Source organism: Enhydra lutris, unplaced genomic scaffold (genome assembly GCF_002288905.1).
Source record: "Enhydra lutris kenyoni isolate GAN:26980312 unplaced genomic scaffold, ASM228890v2 scaffoldscaffold2, whole genome shotgun sequence".
In the NCBI taxonomy this organism is placed as follows: domain Eukaryota; kingdom Metazoa; phylum Chordata; class Mammalia; order Carnivora; family Mustelidae; genus Enhydra; species Enhydra lutris.
In genome coordinates, this window is record NW_019154086.1 from 5,644,127 (window position 1) to 5,670,674 (window position 26,548).

At 46.8% G+C, this 26,548-nt stretch overlaps 1 protein-coding gene across 2 annotated transcripts in view; it reads left to right on the top strand.

The window, feature by feature from the left end:
* LOC111148844 (diacylglycerol kinase gamma) overlaps positions 1-26,548 on the top strand; it is a 159,471-nt gene that overhangs the window by 30,887 nt on the left and 102,036 nt on the right. The window contains exons 6-15 of one of the 2 annotated variants that reach the window (XM_022505659.1): positions 4,228-4,277; positions 7,510-7,584; positions 8,218-8,340; positions 13,355-13,472; positions 15,053-15,141; positions 18,397-18,513; positions 19,484-19,576; positions 21,073-21,132; positions 24,064-24,143; positions 25,297-25,371. In XM_022505659.1, the coding sequence (XP_022361367.1) occupies positions 4,228-4,277; positions 7,510-7,584; positions 8,218-8,340; positions 13,355-13,472; positions 15,053-15,141; positions 18,397-18,513; positions 19,484-19,576; positions 21,073-21,132; positions 24,064-24,143; positions 25,297-25,371 (880 nt within the window). The remainder of the gene's footprint in view (positions 1-4,227; positions 4,278-7,509; positions 7,585-8,217; positions 8,341-13,354; positions 13,473-15,052; positions 15,142-18,396; positions 18,514-19,483; positions 19,577-21,072; positions 21,133-24,063; positions 24,144-25,296; positions 25,372-26,548) is intronic. The other variant, XM_022505660.1, reaches the window with a different exon arrangement.

Here is a 26,548-nt window from a genome sequence, read left to right on the forward strand (position 1 = left end):
GCCCAGAGTGACTGAAAGAGCCTGGAATCTTGTAGAAGATTCACTGCAGGGATGGTTTCCCCCCACCTCCAAGAGCCTACAGGCAGACTTTTTAAAATGGGAAATAATAGGACCTTGTTAAAAAAGATATATGGTTTTTGGGGCCCCTGGGTGGCTCAGTGGGTTGAAGCCTCTGCCTTCGGCTCAGGTCAGGATCTCAGGGTCCTGGGATCGAGCCCCGCATCGGGCTCTCTGCTCAGCGGGGAGCCTGCTTCCTCCTCTCTCTCTCTCTCTGCCTGCCTCTCTGCCTACTTCTGATCTCTGTCAAATAAATAAATAAAATCTTTAAAAAAAAAAGATATATGGTTTTGGCTCCTCTTGGGAACTTAGTAGATATTAAGGGAAAAACCATATGTATCATAGCAAAAGTCAAAATTCCAGTTAATAAGATGACTAATCAACAAAACTTCATCAGTATCTAGGTTACTGTCTAATCCACTGGCAAGGTTAACCCTTGCCAAAACCAAAATAAAACAGTTCATTCATTAGCTGAGCTTAAAATCTCCCCCGTAGTTTTGAGGTATTAACAATTGCAAGACTGAAGTGCTAATTTGGTGGCAAATATAGCAGGTTTCTGTATCCTTTGGCTAATGTTAAAAGTGAAATGTCAAATTATTTCTAACATTCAGCCGAAAAATTGGAGTTTGAGGTATTGAATTTGTTCATAATTACCAGAGAGGATGCGGCAGATTTTTTCATATTAGTGGCTCTCAGATTGAGTCTGGTAATGGCAATGAAAAGAAACCGCATTAAAAAAAAAAATTTTTTTTGTTACAGAAAATTGCCAACATAGATAAAAGTAGAAAGCACAGTGAACTTCCCTATACCCATCAGCCACCTTCAGTAATTGCCCTGCTTATAATCAATCATGTTTTATTTATACCTCCCATGCCTTCCCTCTGCCCCAGAATATTTTGAAGCAAATTCCAGACATCTGTATGTACCTCTAAAATATGACTTTTTCTTAACTATAACCTCACCACCATTATCACATTGAAAGACAATGATTCCTTACTATTGCCTGTTCACAGAGAAAGCAGGCAGAGCTAAAATAAGAACAAAAGTATTCATTTAGGGCCTCAGAATAGCAATATGGAGAACACAAATTTGGGCAGAAACCCAAAAAGTGTCCGTCCCAAAAGAACAAAAGTCAGGGGTGTTTAAAGACAAGAGGAATTCTCATGTATGTGTTTGCAGAGAATTTTGATTGGTGTTGGTAGTGGAAAACTAATCTTAATTGATATGTAATTGGTGACTGAGGTTATCACTAAACAAAGTCTCTTTAATGTAGCAAATTGCAGGTGTTCAGGCTGAGTCCTTGGAATATTTACAGTTTGGCCCCCTTCAGAGTTCACGGTTCTGCCCTGTTAGGACCTGCATGAGGCCCATCTCCTTAATGGCCTCCCAGCTCCATTTTAAAGCCCCTTGACATAAGTGACTCCATTTAATTTCACCTTTTATATACCAGATATTTAGTTGGTGTTCACATTTTTCCAATTATCTTACCTATTTTTAACTGTTTGTTTGAATCAGAATCCAAATGTGGTCCATACATTTGCCGTTGCTTCTTATGTTTCTTCTATTTTAATCTTCTGCTTATTATTTTCCTTGTAATTTTTTGTTGTAGAAACTTGGTTATATTCGTCCTCTAGAGCTTTTAATCTTTTTTTAAATTAAACCAGATGAATTCAAATCCTCTCCTGATTTTAATGATTGAAAACAGCTTAAACTTTTCTCTTTTAATAACCAAACATGCATCTTTTTGGAAATAATATCCTGAAATCCCACCTATCATCCGTTAATTAACAATTACTCTCATTGTTGAACACCTTTTATCTGCTAATCACTTTTTTTTTTCTTTTTAAAGATTTTATTTTTTTATTTGACAGACAGATCACAAGTAGGCCGAGAGGCAGGCAGAGAGAGAGGGGGAAGCAGGGTCCCTGCTGAGCAGAGAGCCTGATGTGGGACTCGATCCCAGGACCCTGAGATCCTGACCTGAGCGGAAGGCAGAGGCTTAACCCACTGAGCCACCCAGGCGCCCCTCTGCTAATCACTTTAAATGCATTATCTCATTTTAACCTCATAATAACCTGAGAAGATCAATGTGATTATTCTCATTTTAAGTGTAAACAACTTGCCCAAGGACATGCTGGTCTTAAACAGGATGCTTTCTTCCTGTTCTTTCTGGTTCTACTGTCCCTGCATTATAGGACCAGGGGAGCTCCCCATGGGAGTCGCCCGGGGCCCAGGGTCTGGGAACAGCAGTGGTGGGAAAGCCTGCCCTTTCCATCATCCAGCATCTGTTTGGCGACTCAGCCTCCTATGCTGAGTGCCTCTGACTAGGACATTCTGAAGACTCAGAGAATCAGAAGGCCGTGACCCTACTTTGAAGGAATCTTGACTCCTGGCACAATCACCCCACTGAACAAACGCAAGGCGCAGGGATGTCACAACATGTAGAAAGATGTGATGACACACAGACAACCTAACAGGAGTGTCGTGACCTGTGGGTACATGCTGAGAGGTCTAGAGTGGGTATGTGGGGGAAGGGTCAGTCAGGGAGGCCCAATGAAGGGTTCCAGGAACAGGAGGAAAATGAAGATGTGTCAGCTCTGCTCCCAACTCCGCTTACTTCTGAGATCACAAACAGTATCTCTACCTTTAAGATGAGTGAAATATAATTTCCCAGGTCCCAAAAATGAAAATTTAGTCCTTTGCCCAAATTTCTGTCCCAGGTCTTCCTTATCCTGCATCACCTCCGTACAGCTAGAACATGCTAAAGGATGTTTCTGAATAGCATGTTGACATTTTAGAAAAACAAATACAACAGCTTCTATAATGCTAAATACATCATAGCTTTGTTGAGGATTCCATCAGCAGTAATGATAGTGTGTACAGGACAGTGCATCGTACTTATTAAATGCCACATATAAATGTTGGTTAATGAAAGAAAGTAACAATAAATAACATCTGTTGAGTGCTTTCTCCATTCCAGGTGCCATGGGACGAGGAGTAGGGCACATGAATCTGTCTGTATAAGCTCGATCTTCCTGAAATCTTTAAAGAGGCCAAAACATTTAGATGTCACAATATTGATTTTTAGAGTGATCATAGCTGGCATAAAATTCTGAAGTTAAAGAAATGATGTTGGACTTCTTTGCTTGCTCTGGGGATGTTAAGAGAAAGAACACATCAATTTAAACTTCCCTGAATATCTTTTTTAGAGAGTGAAGTTGTCAAAACCTTCTCTTAAAACCTTTCTAAGGGGCGCCTGGGTGGCTCAGTAGGTTAAGCCTCTGCCTTCAGCTCCGGTCATGATCCCAGGGTCCTGGGATCGAGCCCCGCATTGGGCTCTCTCCTCTGTGGGAAGCCTGCTTCCTCCTCTCTCTCTGCCTGCCTCTCTGCCTACTTGCAATCTCTGTCTGTCCAATAAATAAATAAATCTTAAAAAAAAAAAAAACCTTTCTAAGTATTAAAAAGGCCAGCAAAAATATTTACCATGTATGTAGTCTTACTTGGCATGTTTCTTTCATGAACATTTTAAAGGTATTGATATATTTATTTTATACATATCTTGTAGGATATTGTATGCTTATTCATATTTCTTATACAGAACAATTAAAATTATTACAGAGAAAAAAAATTGACCGATCATTTACATACTAATCCTCATTAAAAAAAAAAAAGACCTAGGAGAAAGGAGAACCATTGTAATCTCCATCTTGCAGATAAAGAAACATGGCCCAATGAAGTTAAATGATTTGTTTGATGCCCTTGAGGTAAAAGGATAAGGCCCAGAGGCCTAAATCCACACCCCTTCTGGGTACAGTAAAAACAGTGTCCCATTTATAGTTCCGGTGCTCGCACCAGCCGGGCACTTGTGAGCTGTGTTCCAGTGATGCTGCGAGGGTACGGAGGCTCCACCAGGAACCACACCGCAACCTGGATCTTATCAGTCACGGAGTTATTGCTTAGACAGGTCCGGAAGCCAGACGGCTATGTTCTCCTCCCTTTTTCCACCCTCTGTGTGAGAAATCAGACTCTGCACCGTGGAGGGTGGGTGAGCTGGCTGCAGGGGCCTTCGCCCCAGCGACAGAACTGAGCTAAAGACTGGCAGCATCAAAGCCCCAGCCCATCTGTGGTGCCCAGAGGACACCTCCAGCCTCACCTCTGTGTCTCTTGCAGTCATGTTTCGTCTCTATGATTCGGATGAGAACGGTCTCCTGGACCAAGCGGTAAGCTCTCATTCCAAATGTCCCTCCTGAAACCAAGAAAATTGGGAGGAGAGGGGAGCAGGTGGAGGAAGAGTCTAAAAACCCCCAGTTCTAACGTTAGAGAATAGCAGTGTCTTGATATAGGCTGCAGGAATCAGGGTAGAACCCCCCACTGCTACTTCCCAGAGGCCCAGCTTGGGGGAGAACGAACTCCACCTGACGTTTTCATTCCTGAAGCCTTGGATCCCACCATTTCAGAAGGGGAGTTGCTTTAGTATCTTACCTAGTTGAACTTCCCAGTCTTCCTCTCATACCCAGAGCAGTAGCTCAACGAGTCTGGTTCTTTCTGCTCTGAGCAAATGGTCCCGTCCCATTGTACCTGGGAAAGCCTGAGACCCGTCCCTGCTCTCCCTCAGGAACAGGCAGGGATACAACAGGGATCATGGAGTGAAAAGAGGTATGGAAGGCAGAGAGGGGAGAAGGCAAACAATCGGGCAGCTCTATGCTCATCACTGGTAGTGTTAGAGACGGGGCTCCTTAACAGAAAGGCTGTGAGGTTGAGAGGCATGGGACGGACTCACACCAGCCCCATGGGGAGGAAGGAAACAAGTCCACTGGACCAACGAAGTCATCCCCAAGTCCTCTAAACCCCAGGGCTCCTTTAAGGGATCCCATAGCCACAAGGCAATGCCGTGGGCTGCATCACGCCGGAGAACAACCAGAGAATCACAGACTCGCAAGCATTTGATCAACACACGTTAATCAAGTGTCTGCCCCACGTCGAGCACTACTTCGAGCACTGGGGCTATGTCAGTGAAGCCAACAGACATGAATCTGTGCCCTCATGAAGCTTTTGTTCTAGCGCAAGCACACGCCCTACCAAGCCGAGCAAGGTGTGTGTCAGAGAGAGGTGCGAGTCGGAAGGAAAATAAAGGAGGGAAAGGAAGTGTTCGAGGGAGCAGTTTAGCTAGAGGAGCCAAGGATGGTGTCCCTCGGGGGATCTGTGAACAGGGACTGGAAGGAAGTGAGGGAGTGAGTCAGGGGGACATCCAGAGGAGACCCCTTCCAGGCTGAGGCAGCCCCAAGGGCGAGGGTCCAGAGGGGTGCTTGGAATGTCAGCAGATGAATGAGGAGGGAACATGATGGAACAGAACAGCAAGGAGGTCAGAGAGAGAAGTAATAGGTGAGGTCAGAGAAAGAATGACCAGGAGTGGTTGTGGGGAGAGTTCACAAAACCCAGCAAGTTGTAGAGGGGATTGGAAGTTTGTCTTTTACTCTGGAGGAAGGGGAAACCATTGGAGGTTTTGAACAGGGGGGTGACACAACTTTGGTTTAACCAGATCACTCTAGCTTGCTGTGTTGCAACTAGGCTTTAGGGACTCCAGCAGGGATGCCAGTTTGGAGGCTGTTGGAATAAACAAGATAAGAGATGATGGTAACGCGTACCAGAGTAGAGGCATTGCAGATGGTAAAAAGTGGTTAAGTTCCAGATCTGTTGGGAAGACAACACTGGTGGATGGAAGTGAGTGTCTATAGAGAAACCTGATTCAGTTTTCCACAGAAGATCTCGGGCAGATGGATGCCCAGGATCTATGTGAACACTCTCAGGAGTGGAGAGTTCACCCTCTGCCTCAAGAGGTCATTCCACTGTTGGGGGAACAGGTAGAGAGGGCTTCCTTCCTGCACAGAAGCCACCTCTCGTCTACCAGAGAAATTCTCAGCACAAAAGAGGATTCTGTTTTCCTCTCCCCCTCCCCCAACAGAGCAGTGAGACCAAAATAGGCCAACCTTCAACCTCTCCTTCCCTACACCCCTTGGCTTACTTCTGCCCCGTGTAGGTGACCAGGACAGCGGACCAATGGAAAACCAATCCTATACTGTAGGTCTTTAAGATTTAAAAGGTACTGTCCCATCTACCCCAAGACCTTCTCTAACCTCAAATTCCCCCAGTATTCTACACTATTTCTCATAAGGCAGGCTTAAATAACCACTCTGACCAAGCTCCGGTTTGAAAGTGCCATTCTTAAAATATGGCACAGAACTGAACCTATTCCTCCATGACTCTTTAAGTAGTCACATGTGGTCTGAACAGAATGGACATCTGGGGAACAAGTTCTTCCTAAGATCTGCCTATTCTGCTTCCTGAAAATGCCCACCGATTCACACAGACCAAGACTGAGTCTAATTCTCAGTTCCTGAATCACATTGTTTTAATCAAGGACTCTTGAACCCAGCTCAATCCACCAAGCTCTTTTTTTGTTGGAAATTATGTTGCACCCTGTCCCCACTGCTTGGCCCACTACTTTACCTCCATTTATTACCTCATCTGTGATTTTGCAATGAATTTTTTAAAATTTAAATAGAATGTAATTTTTTAAATCCCTCCTGGGTTTTTAGGTTGCTTATTTTGACCCAGCATCCTACGTGGTGGAGATAACACTTTTGAACTTGGCTTCCATTCACCAATGTGTCTCCCCAGATCAGTCTTACTATGAACATCTTCCATGGTGCCCAAGAGATACAAATGCCTCCTCAGTCTAGTGTGTTGCCATGCGACTCTTGGTGCACTGATTCATTCCCATCCAGCATTTCTGTGAGGTCTTAAAGAAAGCCTGACTTGGTACTAAACAAAAGTCTTGCTTACCAGGCAGGTGTAGCCCTTATAAATTTCCTAATCAGAGTCCTGGGCTCAGGGCTGGACAAGATGCAAAGGAAAGAGAGACGCTCAAAAGACAGAGCTAAGACCTGAGCTAGGACCAATGCAGTGGCCCTACATCCACCTGCAAATTGACCCCTGAGGGATATAGATGGATCCCAAGTTGCTAAAGCTTTGGGAATGAGGAGCAATAAAAGAGGGCGAGGAAAGAGAACTGCCTTGGTTTAGTATTTCGGAAGTATTTAGGAAGCAAGAATCACAAAGGAGAAAACGGGAGTGCCTACTCTCCTGAGAGTAACAGAATTGAGGAAGGAAGTTGAGTTCAGGGGGAGTCCAAGAAGAAGACAGTGAGCTTTCTGCATACCTGTGGCTTGCCCATGTTCTTTGTTTCTTGTGAGCGTCTACTCTCCACAGAGCTTTGTAGTCGGGGCTGAAAAAGAGAGCAGAAACAAATGGTGAGCTCCTTAGGAAAGGCCAGTATGTTACACAGCTGCTTCTCATGCTCTGCCCCCCCGCCCATCTTCCCACGGGGTTTGGTTTTGGGTCTTGCTCACAAAAGCACATCTTCAGTGGTTCTGTTCTCTTGATGTTTTCTAGGAAATGGATCGTATTGTCAACCAGATGCTTCACATTGCCCAGTATCTGGAGTGGGATCCCACGGAGCTGAGGCCTGTAAGTTTCCAGAAGCAAGGGGAGATGTCCAAGTGAGCTTCCGAATGAAAGCAAGATAAAATGTTGACCATGCATGCGTTCCCAGACTCACCCTCTCATAGGCAGCTTCTCTGGGGTCCTATGCCTTGACCTCTGTTTTCTCTCATAGGAAAAAATGAAGACATAATTTAAATAATAAAACCTTTCCACCAGAGCTGAATTTTTATAACAGGGTTTCAAGGAATTTAGAACTAGAAAGAATTTTAAAGATTTTCTCAATCACCAGATAATATTAATAGCTACATTTGGGGGCTCCTATGAGTCAGGTATTAGATGAGACATTTTCTATACCTTTTCTCTTATCCTCACTATACTGCTACCCACATAGCAATATTATTTTCATTTTATAGGTGAGCAAAGCCGAACCCAGAGAGTGGGGGTGGCTTGCCCAAGGCCACATAGGGCAGGGCAGGGCAGGGCGTGGAACCCTGGCCTCCTCACTGCTGTTTGCTCCCTCACTGCTGTGCCTGCTGTAAATCAGAGCACAAAGGGGTAAAACAAAGAGGATAACACAGCAAAAGAGAAAGAAGGGGACAGAGGGGGCAGGGAAGTGCAGGATGAAAGTGGACAATTGTTGCTCTCTGGGTTCTGCAGATACTGAAGGAGATGTTGCAGGGGATGGACTATGACCGGGACGGCTTTGTGTCTCTAGAGGAATGGGTCCATGGAGGGATGACCACCATCCCACTGCTGGTCCTGCTGGGCATGGACGACTCTGTAAGTCAGCAAGCCTGAGCTCAGAGAGCTCTTATCTTTCAGAAGCATCAGGTTCCATGTGGAAATTAACATCTATATATGGCCTTGGCTTCTGCCCTTCTCCATTGGGCACACCATAGCCTCTAGGCCAGCCCCAAAGTCCTCTCTTTCCACCTGTTATATATTCATTCTGGCATATATTCATTCATTTGACTGAGAACACTGACTAAATAAAGGTACTGTTCTGAACACAGTAAGGGGATTCAAAAATAATATTCCCCTACCAGAAGCTTAGACTCAACCAGGTGGGTTGAGGGTTTGTGTGGGGGGAGTCAAGGAAGAATCCCATCATTTCAACAGATTAGGGTAAAATATGCTAAGAGTCTTGACAAAAGAAGGAAAGGAGGAAAGGAAGGAAAGACACTGATGTGTCGCAAAGTAGAGGTTTTTCAGTGATACTATCTTATTTAACCATCAAAACAACCAGATAAGATATATATTTTTCCCCAATTTGTATCCATGGAAAACTGAAATTCTGGGCCTAAAGAGCAAAGGAAGAGCCAGAATTTATTTGCACTTGACTCCAAAGATCCCATGCTTTCAAAACCTCCCACACTGAGGAGTGAGAAAGTGGGAAGAAGCCCTGGGGTCCTTTGGCCTGGTGGGAAGTACCATGTGGGAGTCTGAGGTCTCATCCTTAAGTATAAAGGTCAGGTAGAAAGCCCTTAGAGGGTGATGTTGGATCTGGTTCTCAAGGATGGGTATGATTGGCTGATGGGAAATGATAGAAGAGAAAGTTTATGGCTGGGAGAAAAGCTTGGTCAAAGACCTAAATGAAAGAAAGTTCAGAGCGTATTAGAGAAACCTCCCAGTTTTACCAGAATAGGGAATACATATAGAGGCTTGATGTGAAATCCATGATAATATACGCCGCATTTGAGCTAGTCTGCTTATCTCGCAAGGGAAATAGCTTCCATACACAAAGGAAAGATAAGAACTAGATGGTGATAAATGCTTGATGTCACTAAATGGTGGACTGTTGCACAGGTTGTAGACAACACCTCTTTGAGATTACAGAAATACCATAGAGAGGAAGTTCAGTTGGGTTAGCCTCTCGCTGGCTGCCATTGCCCATAATGTCTCCATCTGACTGCTCTGCAGTTAAGAACTGCTGTTCAGAAGCTGAGCCTCCGTTCCCAACACTCAAGAACGAAAGAATCCTGTAGTCATCTCAGTATGTCCAGCACTTCCCAAGTGCTAAGTAGAAATCAAGGAACCAGGAACTACACAACTTCTGCCTTCTTATTCCTTAAGACCCAAGAAGTCAGAGCTGGAAATGATGTTGGTCATCAACACACTAGTCTCTTCCTTTTACAAACTGAGGGCCAGAGAAGTAAAGGGACTTGCCCTCAGGCACACCCAGTTAGTACCAGAGGCCAACCGCCATATTCCGGAAGAGCACGCACCTCATTCAGTGATTTCTTACCAAGAACCTATCATATGGGGACGCCTGGGTGGCTCAGTTGGTTAAGCGGCTGCCTTCGGCTCAGGTCATGATCCCAGCGTCCTGGGATGGAGTCCCACATCGGGCTCCTTGCTCAGCGGGGAGCTTGCTTCTCCCTCTGCCTCTGCCTACCACTCTGTCTGCCTGTGCTCATGCTCTCTCTCTCTCTCTCTCTCTCTCTCTCTAAAATAAATAAATAAAATCTTTAAAAAAAAAAAAAAGAACCTATCATATGTAAGAACCCACCTGAGCTAGGGCATGGTGGGCTCAGATAAGGAAGGCACGGTTTCTGCTATCGGTACTTGAATCAAAGTGGAAGTTCCAGCATTCCTGGTTTTTTCTCTGAAACGTGAGAATGGAGGTGAGACATTTTTTTTTTTAAGATTTTTTATTTATTTGACAGAAAGAGAGAGATCACAAGTAGGCAGAGAGGCAGGCAGAGAGAGAGAGAGGGAAGCAGGCTCCCTGCTGAGCAGAGAGCCTGATGTGGGGCTCGATCCCAGGACCCTGAGATCATGACCTGAGCTGAACCCACTGAGAAACCCAGGCACCCCTGGAGGTGAGACATTTTAACCACAAGGAAGCAATTTCTATTTCCTATTCTGTTTTGGACTTGCTAAGTCCAAGGCAGCATACAACTCTTTTCATGGAGGGGATCTACTCTCCTATGGCTGGAGGAGGGAGAAAGAGTCTATTTCTTCAACATTACCCCTGATGTCTCCCCCAAATGCCAAACCAGCCTTGTAGAAGACCGTAATGTACATCAATAAAGGGGCAAACAAAAGCAAATGTGAATGTAGCTTTTATTAATCAAAAGTCTTAAGTGCATATTTTAAAATATGCACTAAATTTTAAGTTTTTACATTTAATATTCAAGATTCTAGAGAAAGCATCCCTCAGTGGCTTAAAAAATCGCATAGCACCTTTAGTTTTTTCAAAACCCACATGGGGGCCACTAAAAAGTCAGGAGATCTCTGAATAGCACAAACGCAGAGGAGAAATGGTCTGCCTCCAGGGTACCAGGCTGGCACTGGGGAGGTGACGCCCACACCCTGCAGACTCCGTTGTGTGGAAATGAAAGGGCCACATGGTGGCGCTATAACCCAAGCAGAAATGTTATTTCAACCTTCACCTGGGTCCTTTTGCTTCTAACCCCACATCCACGAAAATAGTATCTGAGAAAACAAAACCAGCTGATTGAGTTAACAAAGGGATTTTCAGGTAAAATGACAGCTCTGTAGGGTAGATGAAGAAGCCGTGCTGAAGACTGCTGTGATTTCCCTTCTGTCCATAAAGGAAAACCCTAGAATGTGTAGGTAGGGGGAGGGATGAAAGGAGCATAGATAGACTCAGGCCAGCAAGACCAAGTTATGAAATCAGTCGCTTGTTATTTTATAGTCTTGGACTATTTATGTAACTTCTCCAGGGCCCTCTTTCTTCATTTCTGGGATAGGCATAAATCTACCTCCTTACAAACACTCTACTTACTTTGTGTTCCCCAGTGTCTAACACGGAGAGAAACTTAATAAAAGTTTTAATCCACGATGTGGTAAGCACTGTTAGGAGCTTGACTTAACGTTTTTTCACTTGATTCTTACAGACATCCTCTGGATGTTTATCAAGTGAATGGATCAATCAATCTTTCCCTAAATCATTTAATCAATCAGTAAATCTGTTTACTAAAGTGGAAACCATTAAACAAAAAGCTATAATTCTATAAAACTCAGATCTTTAAAGAAGCAGTGTTTTGAGGCAGTAAGAAGAAAAATGCTTAGCCCTTCCCCGGGGAGGGGACCGGCATTCGGAAGAGCAGATGGCACTTCCTGGAGACCATGAGGAGACCAGTCTGGGCACAGGAACGAGTCTGGCTGCTGTGACCAGCCCAAACCAGAGGTGTGCAGAACTGGGTGTGAGTCCAGCACGCTGTCTCTGTCAGTGCCCCCCACCTGATTCCAGTAGTTCTTACTCCCTTAAGACCAGCCCAAGGATGTTAGTCTTTTGATGGAGCCCAGGACAAAAGTTCAGGGACAGCATACACGGAGGCATGTTCCTGAAGCCACAGCCTCCCATGAGGCTGTGCTCCCAGAGCTAGAAGTTGTAAGATCTAATGGCACTTAGCAATATGGTTTTTAAGACACTGAGGGCTGCTTTCTTCAGAATTTTGAATATCAGATGTAAAAAATTTATAATTTAGTGCCTGTGTAAAAGTAAATGCATTAGACTTTTCGATTAATAGAAGTTACGTTCACATTTGCTTTTGTTTGCCCCTTTACCATTGTAAATTACGGTCTTTGAGGAGGCTGGTTTAGCATTTGGGGGAGACATTGGGCGTAATGTTGAAGATATAGTTTCTCTCTCTCCCTCCTGCAGCCATAGGAGAGTGGATTCCCCTCTCATATGTGGTTGTATGAGGCTCGGCTTCATTCGTGGTTAAGGATGAATTTGCTTCTGGGCCAAGTCAGGAGGAAGTGGTTTAACCCTCTCTCTATCTCTCTTTACTATTTTATCTGTGTACAGAAAGTTGAAAGAAGTGTATTGTTTTTGCTAAATGACTTTTTCCTGATTACAAAACTGGTACAATCTCACTGTAGAAGATTTGGAAAACATGTTTTTTTGGAAAAAACGGTAAGGAGAAATTAGAGATTATAATACATCTGTGGTACTGCTAACAGTAGCTAACCTCTGTTAACAGTTCAGTGAAGTTTCTTCCCATCTTAGATCTTGTGTAAAACTGAGATTATAATACATCATCAAATTTGCATTCACTTAGCATTGTATTATGAGCACATTCCAATGCCATTAGATAATCTTCTTAGTATCTTTTTGATGGTCCGTTAACAATAAATCCAACTAACCTTTGGAAAATTTTTGCGACCTTCAGGATATTTCCAGTTTTTCATTTTTTTTAAACAGTGCTGGATTAAACACCTGGAAGAGCACAAAAATGTTCATCTTTCAAAAATTATTTTTTGAGGGGGTACCTGGGGGGCTCAGTTGGTTAAGCAGTCAGCTCTTGATTTCGGCTCAAGTCATGATCTCAGGGTCCTGGGATCAAGCTCCACTTTGGGCTTTCTGCTCAGGAGTCTGCTTCTCCCTCTCCCTCTATCCCTGACCACCCCCCCTTCAAATAAATAAATCAATTTTTTAAAAAATTATTTCTCTAGGATAGAACCCAAAAAGCAGAATTTGTAAGTCAAAAGCTATAAACATTTAAAGGATGATGATGGACAGATGGATGGATAGACAGACAGACGGTGGATAAGGAATTTGTTCTGACTTACCCTTCTGCCAGCCACATAGGAGAGGTCTTCTTTTATTCCCACTCAGATGTTCCTGATTTTTAATATTTGCTAATTCTAGAAACAAAGTATTTTGTCTTGTTTTGCTCTTCTTTTGAAAGAGTCCCTAAAACAGTTAAACGACTCTCTTGTATTCCACATATGAAAAGAGTCTTTTTAGAAAAAAAGAGAAACGTCCAGGAGCCACCCCCCACCAGCCTGCTCAGCATCTCCCTTGCTTGTACCCCTGCAGGGCTCCAAGGGGGATGGGAGGCACGCCTGGACCATGAAGCACTTCAAGAAGCCCACCTACTGCAACTTCTGCCACATCATGCTGATGGGCGTTCGGAAGCAAGGCCTCTGCTGCATCTGTGAGTCAGCTTCCTTCAAACCCCTTGCCCCGGGAATGGCCCTGCTCTGCACATACCTGAGCCATTCTTTGGGACAGTCTAGGGATTGCTACTTCTAGCTTGAAGGACCCCACAGCAGGGAATAAAGCAAGAGCTCTCTGTACTCTTTTTGCGTTACCCATGTGAAATGGACAACCGCTGTCCTGTCATTGGAATTCTGCCAAGGGCCACTGAGCCCTGGGGGGGGGGGGGAAATGATTCACATTCACACATCATTTTGAAACATCTCACACTCATTTTAGTTGGGTTTTGTTAGCGAATGTTTATTTTGCTGAAGCTGGGGTGTTTCTTAATAAATAAGATAAAACTACTGTATAAATGCAATGGAAATTAAAACTCTGTTGTTTCTCTTTATGATCCATTTAGTAAAGTGAGAAAGGAGAGGAGGAAAGAAAGCTCATTGAGAAAGGAGGGAAGGAGACCAGAAAGGAGAACCAGAGAAAGATGGAAGGGGAGGAAGGAGAAGGGGTGATGTAGGAAAGAGAGTGGAGATAGGGAGCAGGGGGAGAGGAGGAGAGGCTACAGCACACAAAGGCTTTATAGGGCCCAGGGGCTGTGGCACAGAGTCCCACCAGCTACCTCACCACAGAGGCAGCAAACACTCCGCCAGGACCCACCAGGCCCTGGTGAGCTGCGGCTGCCAGAGAGCCCCTGGGTGCAGGTCAGGCCCCTGAATGTTTATCCAAGCCTGCACACATGAGCTAGTCAGCAAGTGACGTGGCCACAGAAGTCACCTGAGCAGGGCTGGACCCCAGGTCTACCAAGAGCAAGCACCAGTGGGAGAGTGAAGGGGCCCCCCGTCCCTCCAGCACCCAGTCACGTCCAGCCCTCTCACATATTCCTCTTATAGAAGAACCCAGTCTCATTCCTGGTAGGTTCAAGGCCTGTGGGCCTTCCTGTTTGCATAGTAAGAAGAAGTGGTAACAACACAATAATAATTTACGGAAGAGCTATTCTGACACACACAACTCTATACAAACTATCTCATCTGATGCTGTAAAAGCCTTGCAAAGAGAAAGAGAGCCCATTTTATCCCAATTTTATAGAAAACACTGAATTTCAGAGACAGGAAGAAAGTTACCCACAATCATGTGTGCTGTGACCAATGGCAGAGCCAGAGTTCGGGCCCAGGCCTGCCTAATTCCTAAGTGAGGAACACCCCTGGTCTTTAAGTTTCCTCCCCAGAATGCATGGCATTGGTTGTACTGAGCAGGTTACACTTCCCTTAAGTGGAATGTGGTTTTGGGGGATGTTTTCTTCCTGCATTCATGCTCTGCCGAGGCAGTGTGGTGGGGTAGAGGGTACAGAAACATGTCTGGAAGAGAACTATGGACTCTCCTCCCACTGAGCAACTGGAGGCAGTTTCACATTTCCATTTGGAAAGCCAGTGCCCATAGGTCCCCTGCCTCTGACCGGTCACCCAGAGGGAGGCACAGAACTCGGTTGGAGTGGAGGTCGTGGGCAGACGGCTGGACCTTCCTGGGTAGCCACTCACAAGCAATTTCTTTCTTTCTGTCTTTCTTTTTTTTTCTTTTTTCCAGACTGCAAGTACACTGTCCATGAACGCTGTGTCTCCAAAAACATTCCTGGATGTGTCAAAACATACTCAAAAACCAAAAGGGGTGGTGAGGTTAGTGACCTCTCTTGCCTTGTTCTTCCGCATGCTACATCCCAGGCAACATGTCCGTCACCACAGACTCCTGGGCGGGAAGCTTTCTTGGGTCCCTGCTCTGCCTCGGGGACAACCCTTAAATCATCCTGTTCATCCATCAACCCATCAGCATCTCCCCGGTGCCCACCATGTGCCAAGCACTGTGCTAGGGGGTCCCCAGTTTACAAGATGGTCCCCAGCTTGTGCTGTCTTGTGGGAGAGCCACAGACATGTAAGCAAAGTATAAGCAAGTGAGATGTAGGATAACAGTAGGGCTGTGTGGGACAGACAGTGGAGACACCAGGGAGGAGGCTGGGGAAGGTTCCACAGAAGAAGTGGCATTGAGTTGTGCCTTGAGCCCAAATTGGGAGGACTTCACAAGGCATCAGGGAGGACAAGGCACCCCAGGCCGAAGAAGCCTTGAGTGCAAGGCATGGAGACGTGGCCTAGTCTAGGATCTGTACTTAGTCTGGTGTGACTGGGACAGAGGATGCTTAAAGGGAAGTGACAGGAGATGTCCTCCAGAAATGGTAGGTCTGGCCTGGGGAAGTTCTGGCGAGGCCAGCTGAGGCATCAGAAAGGCATCTCCTGCACAGCAAAGAGGCCTCTGCAGAGTTGTAACCCCCTGAAGATACACGAAGAGATGATTGGGTTTGCGAATTAGGTTAACTGCTCTGACCATGAGGCAGGAGAGAGATCAGAGGGGGGAACAGAGATTCTCTGACAGTTCAGGCAAGAGGCAGTGCCACACTAAGGGCCTGCCTCGGGGGGAAGGGGATCCTGTACTCACCATGCTTAATACACTCACGTTGACAACAGCAAACGTGGCAGTGGCAGTATCTGTGTTGAGGGTCCCCCGGCCATGCTGTTGCATATTTTGGTTGTCTCTTGGCTGAGGTAGAGGAGAGGAGGGGAGAGTTGGAGACATAATCTGGAGGTAGCACTAGGACTTGGTGATGGGGACGTAGTGGATGGGAGTGAGGAAGAGGTTAGGAATGGCTCCCAGGTTTTGAACTTGGCCATTGGGTGGTGCCATTCCCAGAGTCTGGAAATAGGCTCTCCTTAAAATGAGCAGGGGAGGGACACTTTTGAGTCCATTCAACCTGAGTGAGGAGATGATTAGTGGCAGGGAGTGGCATCCAGCCCTCCATAGGACTCCTGAGGGAGAAGGGTGATCCAGGACACGCGTGCATGCCTCGTGAGATGCTGCATGGTCTCTTGTCTACGCCTGCACCACGCCCATACACACCTCTTTTCATGTCCATACCTTTCACCAGGACGCACCACATACTTCCTGGGCTCAGGCCCTAAGCCTACATCTGGCCATTTGCACACATGCCACAGAGGGAGGCCGCTCATGGGCCAGCAGAACACATTCTCAACCTTCTGAGTCTTCAGGGGTAACCCAGGTCCTTCGCCATCCTCTTCTGATCCCAGAAGAGGATGGAGAAGGCAACACGGTGGTGGGACACAGCCATGGACTTAGAGTCAGAAGACCTGGCCATGAGTCCCTACTTGGCCACTTACTAGCCTGGGAACCTACAACCGGTCACTTAACCTCTTTGAGGCCTCATGTTTTTTTCTCTGCAAAATGAAGATAACCAGAATCTCAGAGCAAATTCAATGCAACCACATAGGTGACAAATTGATCAGCAAACAGGTTATTTTATACCAGTGGGGATGTGCAGCAGAAGGTGAGAAGCTACAAAATAAACATGTCACCTCTTCCAGAGCAACAATTTCACCGAAAACCTTTAAGGGAGAGGACATGGTAATTTAATTGATAAGTAACTTTAATAAAGCTTTTACTTAATACACATACGGATGGAATCATGCAAATATTCCATGTGGTTTTTTTTTTAATTTTTTTTTAATTTTTTTTTTTTTAATTTGTCAGGGAGAAACAGAGTGAACACAAGCAGGGGTAGAGGCAGGCAGAGGGAGAAGCAGGCTCTCCACTGAGCAGGGAGCCCAATGCAGGACTCAGTTCCAGGACCCTGGGATCATGACCTGAGCTGAAAGCAGACGCTTAACCGACTGAGCCACCCAGGCATCTGTCCATGTGTTTTTAATATCATGTCTGTAGTTGGCGCTTCAGGCTGTGCCCTCACATCCCTGTAGAGGCCGTATCCTCTCTATTCTGCTGTTTAGAGTGGCCCTAGCAGAAAATCTTGAGAAGTTCTTTAGAAATCCTGGACAGAGCTAACTGAGGGTTTAGGCTCCCAGAGGGTGGTATCATGGGGCACTTCAGCTTCACTTGCATACACACACGTACTCGGACTTTCCCACCTGCTTCCCAAGTTCCTGGGTGGTGCTGGTGGCATTTCCAGGGCAGGGAACAGATACAAGCAGCTCTCTAGGAAACAGATACACAAACTGCTGGCTGCTGACCCACACTAACGTCCTTGAACTTTTTCCTCTAACTTCCTTCTAGAGGGTTTCTCAACCTTAGCTGCACATTATCAAGCATGGTGCTTTAAAATAAACTAATGACGAGTCCTGTCTTCGGAGACTCTGATTTATCTGATCTGGAGTGAGGGCTGGGCATTAGGACTTCTAGAAGCTCCTAGGCAGTTCTAATGGGCTGAGCGCCACTGGCCAATAGAAGACGGGAGTGTGAAGGGAGTTATCCCTCAGCAGGCAGTCTCAAGGCCCAGAGCTGTGCCAGAGAGCCTCTTCCACGTGCGCTCTCTTTAACCCCTCCCAGAAAAGCCAGCGGGGGGACTTATCATGCCAGTTTCTCTAGGTGAGGGACCTGAGACTCAGGGAGGTCCAGGAACTGGCCCAAGGTCACCCCGCTGCAAAGTGGAAGGTCAATGACTCCAGCCTGCTCCATCCGAGGCCCCCGCCCTCTAGCGCTTGCCTGCATCGCGCTGCCTTCCAGGAGAGGGCGCACACAAGCACACCACGCCATAGGGAGTTCTGCAAGGCAGGTGGGCTGCCAGACAAGATGCCGCTCAGAGGCTTGCCGGGGGCCGGGGTGAATGAGTTATTCAAAGTGCAGCCCAAGTGGTTTTTCCTCGACTTTGACTGGCACAATTGCAGTTAGGGAGGGACCGAGTCTATGCAGTTCGGCAAAGCAGCCCCGTGTCCACCAAGTAAAGTCCACTGAACAGACGGCACCCCGTCTGCCCTCCCCAGCCCTGTGCTCCTCTCAGACCCTTCTCCTCAGGCCCCGGGCGCAGGGATGTGGCCCTGCAGCCTTCCCTGGCATCCTTCCCTTCCCTCCTGCAGGTGATGCAGCACGCGTGGGTGGAAGGGAACTCTTCTGTCAAGTGTGACCGGTGCCACAAAAGTATCAAGTGCTACCAGAGCGTCACCGCGCGGCACTGCGTGTGGTGTCGGATGACGGTGGGTCGGCGCGCAGGGTGGCCCTATTTCTTTTCTGTGTGTTTTTGCTCAGGCTGCAGCCAGGGAGCAGTGGATGTCCTGCCAGAGGGCATGAGCGGAGCTAGGAGAGCAAGACCAGGAGGAAAGAGCCCCCCCTCCAGGCTCTGAGTCTAACAGTGTCTCCAGGGCTTCTCCAGGCTGCCTGGAGAGAGGGCGACCCCAGAACCAGGGAGCAAGAGCTGCTAAAGAAGAAGGGCCGGTCCACTGCCTATGTGGCCAGGGAGCTGTGAGCAGCCACCAGACCGTTAGCTGTCTCACCTGGGTGTCGTCTGGGGCCGGGGGCACAGGGTAGGAGTGGAAATAGACACGAGAGCCCCTGCTCCTCAAGGCATCGGGTGAAGGCACACCCCTTACAGCAGCCCCACTCCACAGCAGAGGTCTATGTCCCCTTGGGACACCTGACGCTGCCCACCCTGCCTGCCATAGAAACTCTGTGTCATGTCTTGTCCCCCTGACCAGGTATCAGCCTCAGAAAGGATGTGTCTGCACATCAGGCTGTAGATGTCTTAAAATGCACAGGTTGAGTCTAGGGTTTTATTTCCAGCCTCTCACAAGTTTGTTCAACAAGCTCTCCTTCCTTACAGAGTCTCAGAGCGTAGGTCCAAGGGGGTTTCTGGAATCCACAGGGCCATGCCACACCGAAGGGTCCCAGCCTGCCCATGACCGTTTCACTCCAGCAGTCGTGGACGGCACTCAGTCTCCTTTCTCTCTGCCTGCAGCCAATATGACACCCCTGACCACATCACGCTACACACACACACACACACACACACACACACACACACACACACAGCTATCCTGCCAAAGCTGGTAGTGAATAAGGATTTGGGGGAGTATTGCATTGCTGGCTCCCTGGCAAGTCTCTGAAGGCTCACACCTGACCCTGACCCCGGTTAGTCTCACTCACTTGCTTCTTCATTCTTCCCTCCAGTTTCACCGCAAATGTGAATTATCAACGTTGTGTGATGGTGGGGAACTCAGAGACCATATTTTGCTGCCCACTTCAATATGCCCTGTGACCCGGGTAAGTGCTGCCCCAACCAGGCCTCTGGGCTCTCTGGGTTCACGGTTCAGATGCAGGCGGCATTCAGACAGCCACCTTCCTCTGAGAGCTTCCCACAACAACTAGGTTTTGTGTTTACATGTTTGAAAGCGCAGGGCGGCACTCATCAGCTTGTGAGAGAAAACTCCCCTGATTGGGACTCACTGCTGGCCTTCTAGAATGCTCCCAAATGACCCTTGGAGAAAGCACATACATTCTAAGCACTTTGCCAGCCCAGCAAGCTGCGGGAATTTCTGTCCCCACCTGCGCGCGGCTAGGCCTCCCTTGTCCCTGTCAGCCTGTCTCTTTTGTCTAAACATGAATCTCTCCCTGCCTTGAGGACGCCCTCTTAGGCATCCCAACCCTGTTTGGAGATGAAAGCAGGAAAATTGATATCCCTTTAGGTCCATCTGAAATTTTCTGTCTCTTGTGTTGGATATTCCTCTTTTGGACCAAACGCCGAAATCCTTGACGATCCCTTCTGTCTTCAAGATGTTGCCAGGTTCTTCTGGTCCCTCTCATCTCACCCCTGACTTGACCAGCTACTCCTTTTTCATGGGAAAAAAAAAAAAAAAAAAAGAAGGAACAGCACCCCTTTGGAAAACCAGTTGGCAGTACCTACTAGGTTGGAAAAACACTAACTCTGTGACCCAACATGTCCTCCCGGGTATCTGTCTGAGAAGTACAAGCGCTTGTTTCACCAAAAGCCTGGCACAAGAATGTCCATATTGATCTTGTTCGTAACAATCAAAAACTAGAGACCAGCTAAATGACCGCTGACCGCAGGGGTCTGAGGCGTACCCGTGTAATGGAATACCTCATTGCAGTGGGAGAGAGCCATGCTTAGCTGCAAAAGCACGGGCAGTCTCAAATATACATGCTCAACGGAAGAGACTAGACTTAAAAAAAAAAGACATGCTCTATGATTCCATTTATGAAGTTCCAAAGCCAGGAGTCAATGCTTGAAGAGATCGTAGTGACAAGGGCATATATGTATATAGAAAAGCTGGGGATGGAGATTTGAGGATTTTAACACATGAGAAATAAACATCAATAAAAAATAATCAACATTGAAGAAAACAAACAAAACTAAAAGAAATGACTTAAACAGTATCCTATCATTTAGATAGTGCTGAGCGGAGAAGCCAGGTCTAAGACAAGGCTTCCCGGAGCTCGAGCTTCTAAATCAACAAAGATTTCTGTCAGTTTCAGTGTTTCTTCTCCCCAGGTCTGTTCCAGTGTCTCCAAGTTAAAGTCACAGCAAAGAATGACAGAGGCCTGGGGAGTCCTAGAGAGACCCATAGGGGAGCATGTCTTTTTTTTTTTTTTTTAGGTTCAAGCCTTATTTTGATAAATTCCTCCCTATTCTCTACTGGTTTTGCAGTCTCTTTGTATTAACTGTTTGGTTTTTTCCTGATCTCTTTTTTTTTTAACTAGGGCATTTAAAAAAAAATACATGTTTGTCTTTCTCGTCACAGGACAGGCAAGGTGGGAAGTCTGATGGCAGTGTGTCAGCCAAGACTGAACTTGTGATGCAGGTACTTCAGCGAGCCCCAAGTCCGGTCTCTCGTTCTAAGTGTGTCCAAGCCTGCCTGCGGGGAGGACAGGGTTTGGATTCTAGAGAAATAAATCTCAACATTTGCTTTCTCATCTGATTAATTACATAAATACATTACATAGGAGGGACACTTTATTTCCAGCTTCTGGGATTATCTTTGACCACCACACTGTTGGCAAGTGGTGAAAAGGGAGGTTGGCTGATTCCACTGCTGGTCATATTAACTTTATCACCTCTTTAGGAACAAGTTTTGTAAAACTTACTGAAAACATACAATGGGTTTTCCAAGACTGTCAAGCTGTTTCTAGAATGTGATCTCCCAAAACAAAGTTCACCAGATCCAAAAGTTCCTCTTCATCCTTAAATGTATACTTAAGAATTTTTTTAAAAGATCTTATTTATTTGAGAGAGAGACAAAGCACAAGCAGGGGGAGGGGAAGAGGAAGTTGGAGAGAGACAAACAGACGCCCACCAAGCAAGGAGCCTGATGCGGGGCTCCACTCGAGACCCAATCCCAGGACCCTGAGTTCATGATCAGAGCCAAAGTCGGACTCTTAACAGATTAAGCCACCCAGGCGCCCCTTAAGAACTCATTTTTTACTTGGGTTCACCAAGTAAGAGTATTAGAAAAGGAAATGGAAAACTAGGGTCTCCTCCTCTGTCTCCGAGCCTCGTGTTTTCTTGTTTGGAAAAGGGCATTGCTGTCCCTACACTGCCCACCTCCCAGAGATGCTCTAAGATTAAATGAGAACATGAAGATTAGTATGTCTTGAAAATTAAAACATAAGCAATAATGATGGAGAAACCATAGTAAAATGGCATAGCTCTAGACAAGTAGAAAGGCAGAAAGTCAGGTGGAACAGACAGACAGACACACACACACACACACACACACAGAAGGTGTACCGTATACCAGCTGTTTTTACAGCTCGCAACTGTCTGGTTATCCTGCATCTGTTTTGATTGGGTGTGTCCATGCTGTACAGATGATTAAACATTTTGAATATCATCCCCGGAGGTAAGGAATTACTCCTTAGGATCCAAGATGCTTCTGGGTGTCACACAGACAGTCACTCTGGGCAGATGAGAAAATTCTTAAACATTCATAAAGAATGCCGGCGTCCATTTCAAACAACACAGTGCTGTGCTTGCTGAAATTTCAGCTTGCAATCTGAAAAGGTAGGCCTCATGCATCTCCATATCAGTCTGTCCCTCTGCTGCATCCACCGGTATTTATTAAGTCCCCACTCCCTGGTCTGGTGTCATGGGGTGCTTGGTAGGAGGGTTACACGCACACCCGCCCTGCTCCTAAGGCATTTAAAATCCAAATGATATTTTGAGACATTTGCCTAAGAACATATGAAACAAAACCCACATGAATGGACAGCAAAGGGAACCCAGAAGATATTCTGTGTTTCAAGTGCAGTGGTCTTAGCTGCGGTCATAGAGGAAAGCTTCATAGAGGATATAGCTCTTGAGTTAGACCCTAAGAATGCGAAGTTCTTTTTAAGAGATTGCAAAAAAGGAAGAGGGCTCTTTAGAGCATCAGGGAGGAGAAGAAACCAGTGTGAGCAGACCCCCAGGGTGGGACGCAGGGGACACACTGACTGGAGAGTCAGAGCCAGCCTTGATTGGGACTGCCACTGAAGTCCTTAGCATTTAAGAGGCAACAGATTGGGACTGTGTTAAAATGTCATGGATACCACATCAGGAGATTGGGATTTTTATCTTCTGGGCAACAAGATGTCACTAAAGGTTTCTGAGCGGAAGTGGCATGACTGATGTCCTGGGAAGGAACTGTATACAGGCCTTACCTGAGGTGGGAAAGACCCGAGCAGTGTGGGTACCATGGCGACTGCCAGAGATAAAGGGACGTTCGAGGAATTAATTGTCAGGATGGGGTCTTCCCTAGATGACTGGCAGAATGATAATAGTATGTTTAAGGGAAACAGTGAGCCAGGAGAGAGTTCCAGTTTTGTGGGGACTGAAGATAAGTCAGGTTTGGGGATGCGAGTTTGCAATGATGGTGAGATGTTTGGTTAAAGTATCCATTGGACAGTGAGAAATGTGGAACCAGAGCTCAAGAGAAAGACGAGGGCTGGAAATGTGGATGTGGAAGGTGCTAGTGGAAGTGATGGTTAACTTCATGAGTGTTATTTGGTTGGTGTGTATGGCCAGAAGACCATAACTTCTAAAATTATACTCAGTTGTATCCCTCACAAAGTGTAATCTTGTGCTTATAGCAGATGCCTGGCTGACTCAGTGGGTGGGGCGTGTGACTCTTGATCTCAGGGGCTGTGATTTAAGCCCCACATTGGGCATCGAACTTCCTCAAAAAAATGCGAGCACAAAAAAATGGATTAAAAAAATATATCTTTGGGGCGCCTGGGTGGCTCAGTGGGTTAAGGCCTCTGCCTTCGACTCGGGTCATGATCTCAGAGTCCTGGGATCGGGCCCCACATCGGGCTCTCTGCTCAGCGGGGAGCTTGCTTCCCCCTCTCTCTCTGCCTGCCTCTCTGCCTACTTGTGATCTCTCTCTCTCTCTGTCAAGTAAATAAAATCTTAAAATATATATATATATATATATATATATCTTTAATCTTGTGCTTATAGACACAATACCACACCATTGTTGAAAGATTTGAAGCTACGGTGCCATTGCTGCATCTCTGATCCCAGCCTCAAACTCACCGTTAACACTGCGTAGGTCCACTTACGTCAAAGAGACTTAGCTGCTTAACCCTTCAGGAAATTCAGCCAGGGAACAAAGACCTACCTCCCGACTCCCTGTCCTCTGTGCCAGGAACTGCTTCCCGTCCACCTTTTCTGGAAGCCATCTTAGCGTCAACTCTCCTCTCCTTCGTCGTCTTGGCTGAAAAAGAACTAATTTCTTTTTCTTTTATCTTTGAAGTATAAGATCATTCCCACCCCGGGTACCCACCCCCTGCTGGTCTTGGTGAACCCCAAGAGTGGAGGGAGACAAGGAGAAAGGTATGTTCTCTTCTTTTTCAAAATGAGAGGCTGAGACAAGTTCACTCAGGTTTTTTTCTTCCCCTTAAGAGGGTAGACTGCAAAGACAGGCAGTTGTGTGTTCCCATCCCAGCCCGACCCCCGACCGCTTTATGACCTGGTTCAGATAACTGCTTAACATCCCTATGGTCTGGTTTCCTCCACTCCTCTCATAGCTCTGTGGTGAGGATTAAAGCAGACACATCCTTAGCCTAGGGCCCAACAAATGAACCATTATTATGGCTCCCAAGTTCCAACCAGCTTCGGAGACGAAGATTTCCTTCCCAGCCTCACAGGCCCTTCCTTGATTAAGAGGAGTGGCAAGACTTGCCTGATTGGGACCTCCTGGCCTGTCCAACTCCTGAGAAAGCAGGGCACGACCTCCTCAGGGAAGGAAATGCCCAGTCTCCTGGAAGCACTGAGGGAATGGGAGGAGAGAGAGAAACTGGATGAACCAGCTCTGCGTCCCCATCCTGTTCAGCTCAGGGTCATGGACAGATGAGGCAGTGATTGGGAACACAGGTTTACAAACATAGTAAGTAGGGTTAAAGCAAGAACTATGAGAACCTCTCCCCTCCCACCCACCATCGTCCAAGGGGCAGGACACCCCTCCTGAACTGACCTGATTAGTCCCAAGTTGGAACCTTGACACCAAGCCTTGAGGTGGTCACTGCCCCTGGCTTCCCCTGCTCAGCCCCACTTCCTGCATTTCCTCCTGATCCCAGGTTCTAGTGGGCTTTCCAGAGAGGGTTCCTTGTTACTTTTGTGTAGTCCACAAAGAGCAGAATTGCATGACCTAGAACATATGGAACTTTTGGGAGAAGGACAGAGCTTTGGAGAATAGAAGTTTTATTCATCTGCAAGGGAGGATAGTCCTGGGGTTGAATGCTACAGACTTGGATGGTGGGGAGGCCTTGAGTCAGGGCATGGGGGTGTGAATGGTACAGCTGGACCTGGGACTTCAGGGTCTGCTGGGCCTTATGCTGTCTTCTCCCCTCTTGGGTTTAAATGCACCCAGATTCCCGCCACTGGTGGGCTCCAGAGGTGTTTGCCCTACTGTGACTTCTCACAATGACATTCTCCCTCTCTGTCTCTCCTTTTGTCCCTCTTTCTTTCTTTTTTGTTTTTTCCATAGAATTCTTCGGAAATTCCACTATCTGCTCAACCCCAAACAAGTTTTCAACCTGGACAATGGGGGGCCTACCCCAGGGTATGGAGAAACGATTGTTACTTATCTCTCCTCCTCCCCCTTTCATCTAAAGAAGATACCTTTCTTTGGTCACCCTCCTTGTCTCTCTTTCATCTGTGGACTTATCCTTCCTGCCCTTTTACTCTTTTTTGTCTTCATTTCCTCACCTCTGCTCTTACTTGCTCCTGGGGTTGCTCCTTGGGGCTAGCTCTGGAAAGAGGCCTCCTGTGTACTTCACCCTAGAAAAAGTTGTTGTTTTTGTGAAAGAGAAAAAGCACACATGCCATTCGTTGGAATGACAGGAAGAGCGGGCTAGTAAATTACGTGAACATCTCTGCAAGGCTGTGTTCGCAGTGGCTTCACACTGAGTCATCAGGGAGGAGGAAAGCGTTTTCCTAGCGCACTCAGCAGTTCGGAAATCTGTACAGCTGACTCAGAGTTCTGCGGCATGTGCTGTTGGGGAGGATTTTAGGATCGAGGCAATTGGTTACTCAATGAAATCACTTTTCCCCCCCAGGATTATCCAATTTAGAGGTTGTTAAGCTGCCCCTGGCCCTTCTCCTTTAGGTGACTATTGGCTGTTTCACTGCCCATTAGAGCGGGAGAGTGAGGCAAGGACGCAGGTAGCCCCTTGCAGTCGTTCGCCTCCCATCCCCAACCCCCACCCCCATCTGGTAGGAGGGGCTGGGCCCCGTGGTACACTAATGTGATGGCTGTGGGTCCCTGTAATCAGAGGCAGCTTCAGCTTCGGGCCTGGAAGGCTCCCAGCCTGGGCTTCTTACCAGACAGAGCTGGTGCGCTAGGGACATCTGCTGGCCAGCCTGAGCCTGTCTATGTCCAGGCCGGCTTTTCAGATCCGTGCACCCTGGGCTGAGCTTCCCAGCACAAGGCTCCTTGGCCCAGCCTCCCAACCTGCATTCCCAGGCTCAGTCCAGCAAGACCCTCAGTGGGTGGGGGCAGGGGATGGAGTGCAGGAGGGACTCTAAAAAGGCACTATGTCCCAGTCTTTTGTTGTTTGACACAGAGCTGTTATTTATATGGCTATGATGGTGCCAGACCCAGTTAAAAGGAGAAAGAAATGTGAGTGTAAGTCCAGGTTTTACGTGTAAAACCGATTTCTAAACAGAGCCCACCGATGCTCTGGGTGTGTCCTAGTCACCATGATCGTAATCACTCCCCCATCGTGACCTGTGACCAG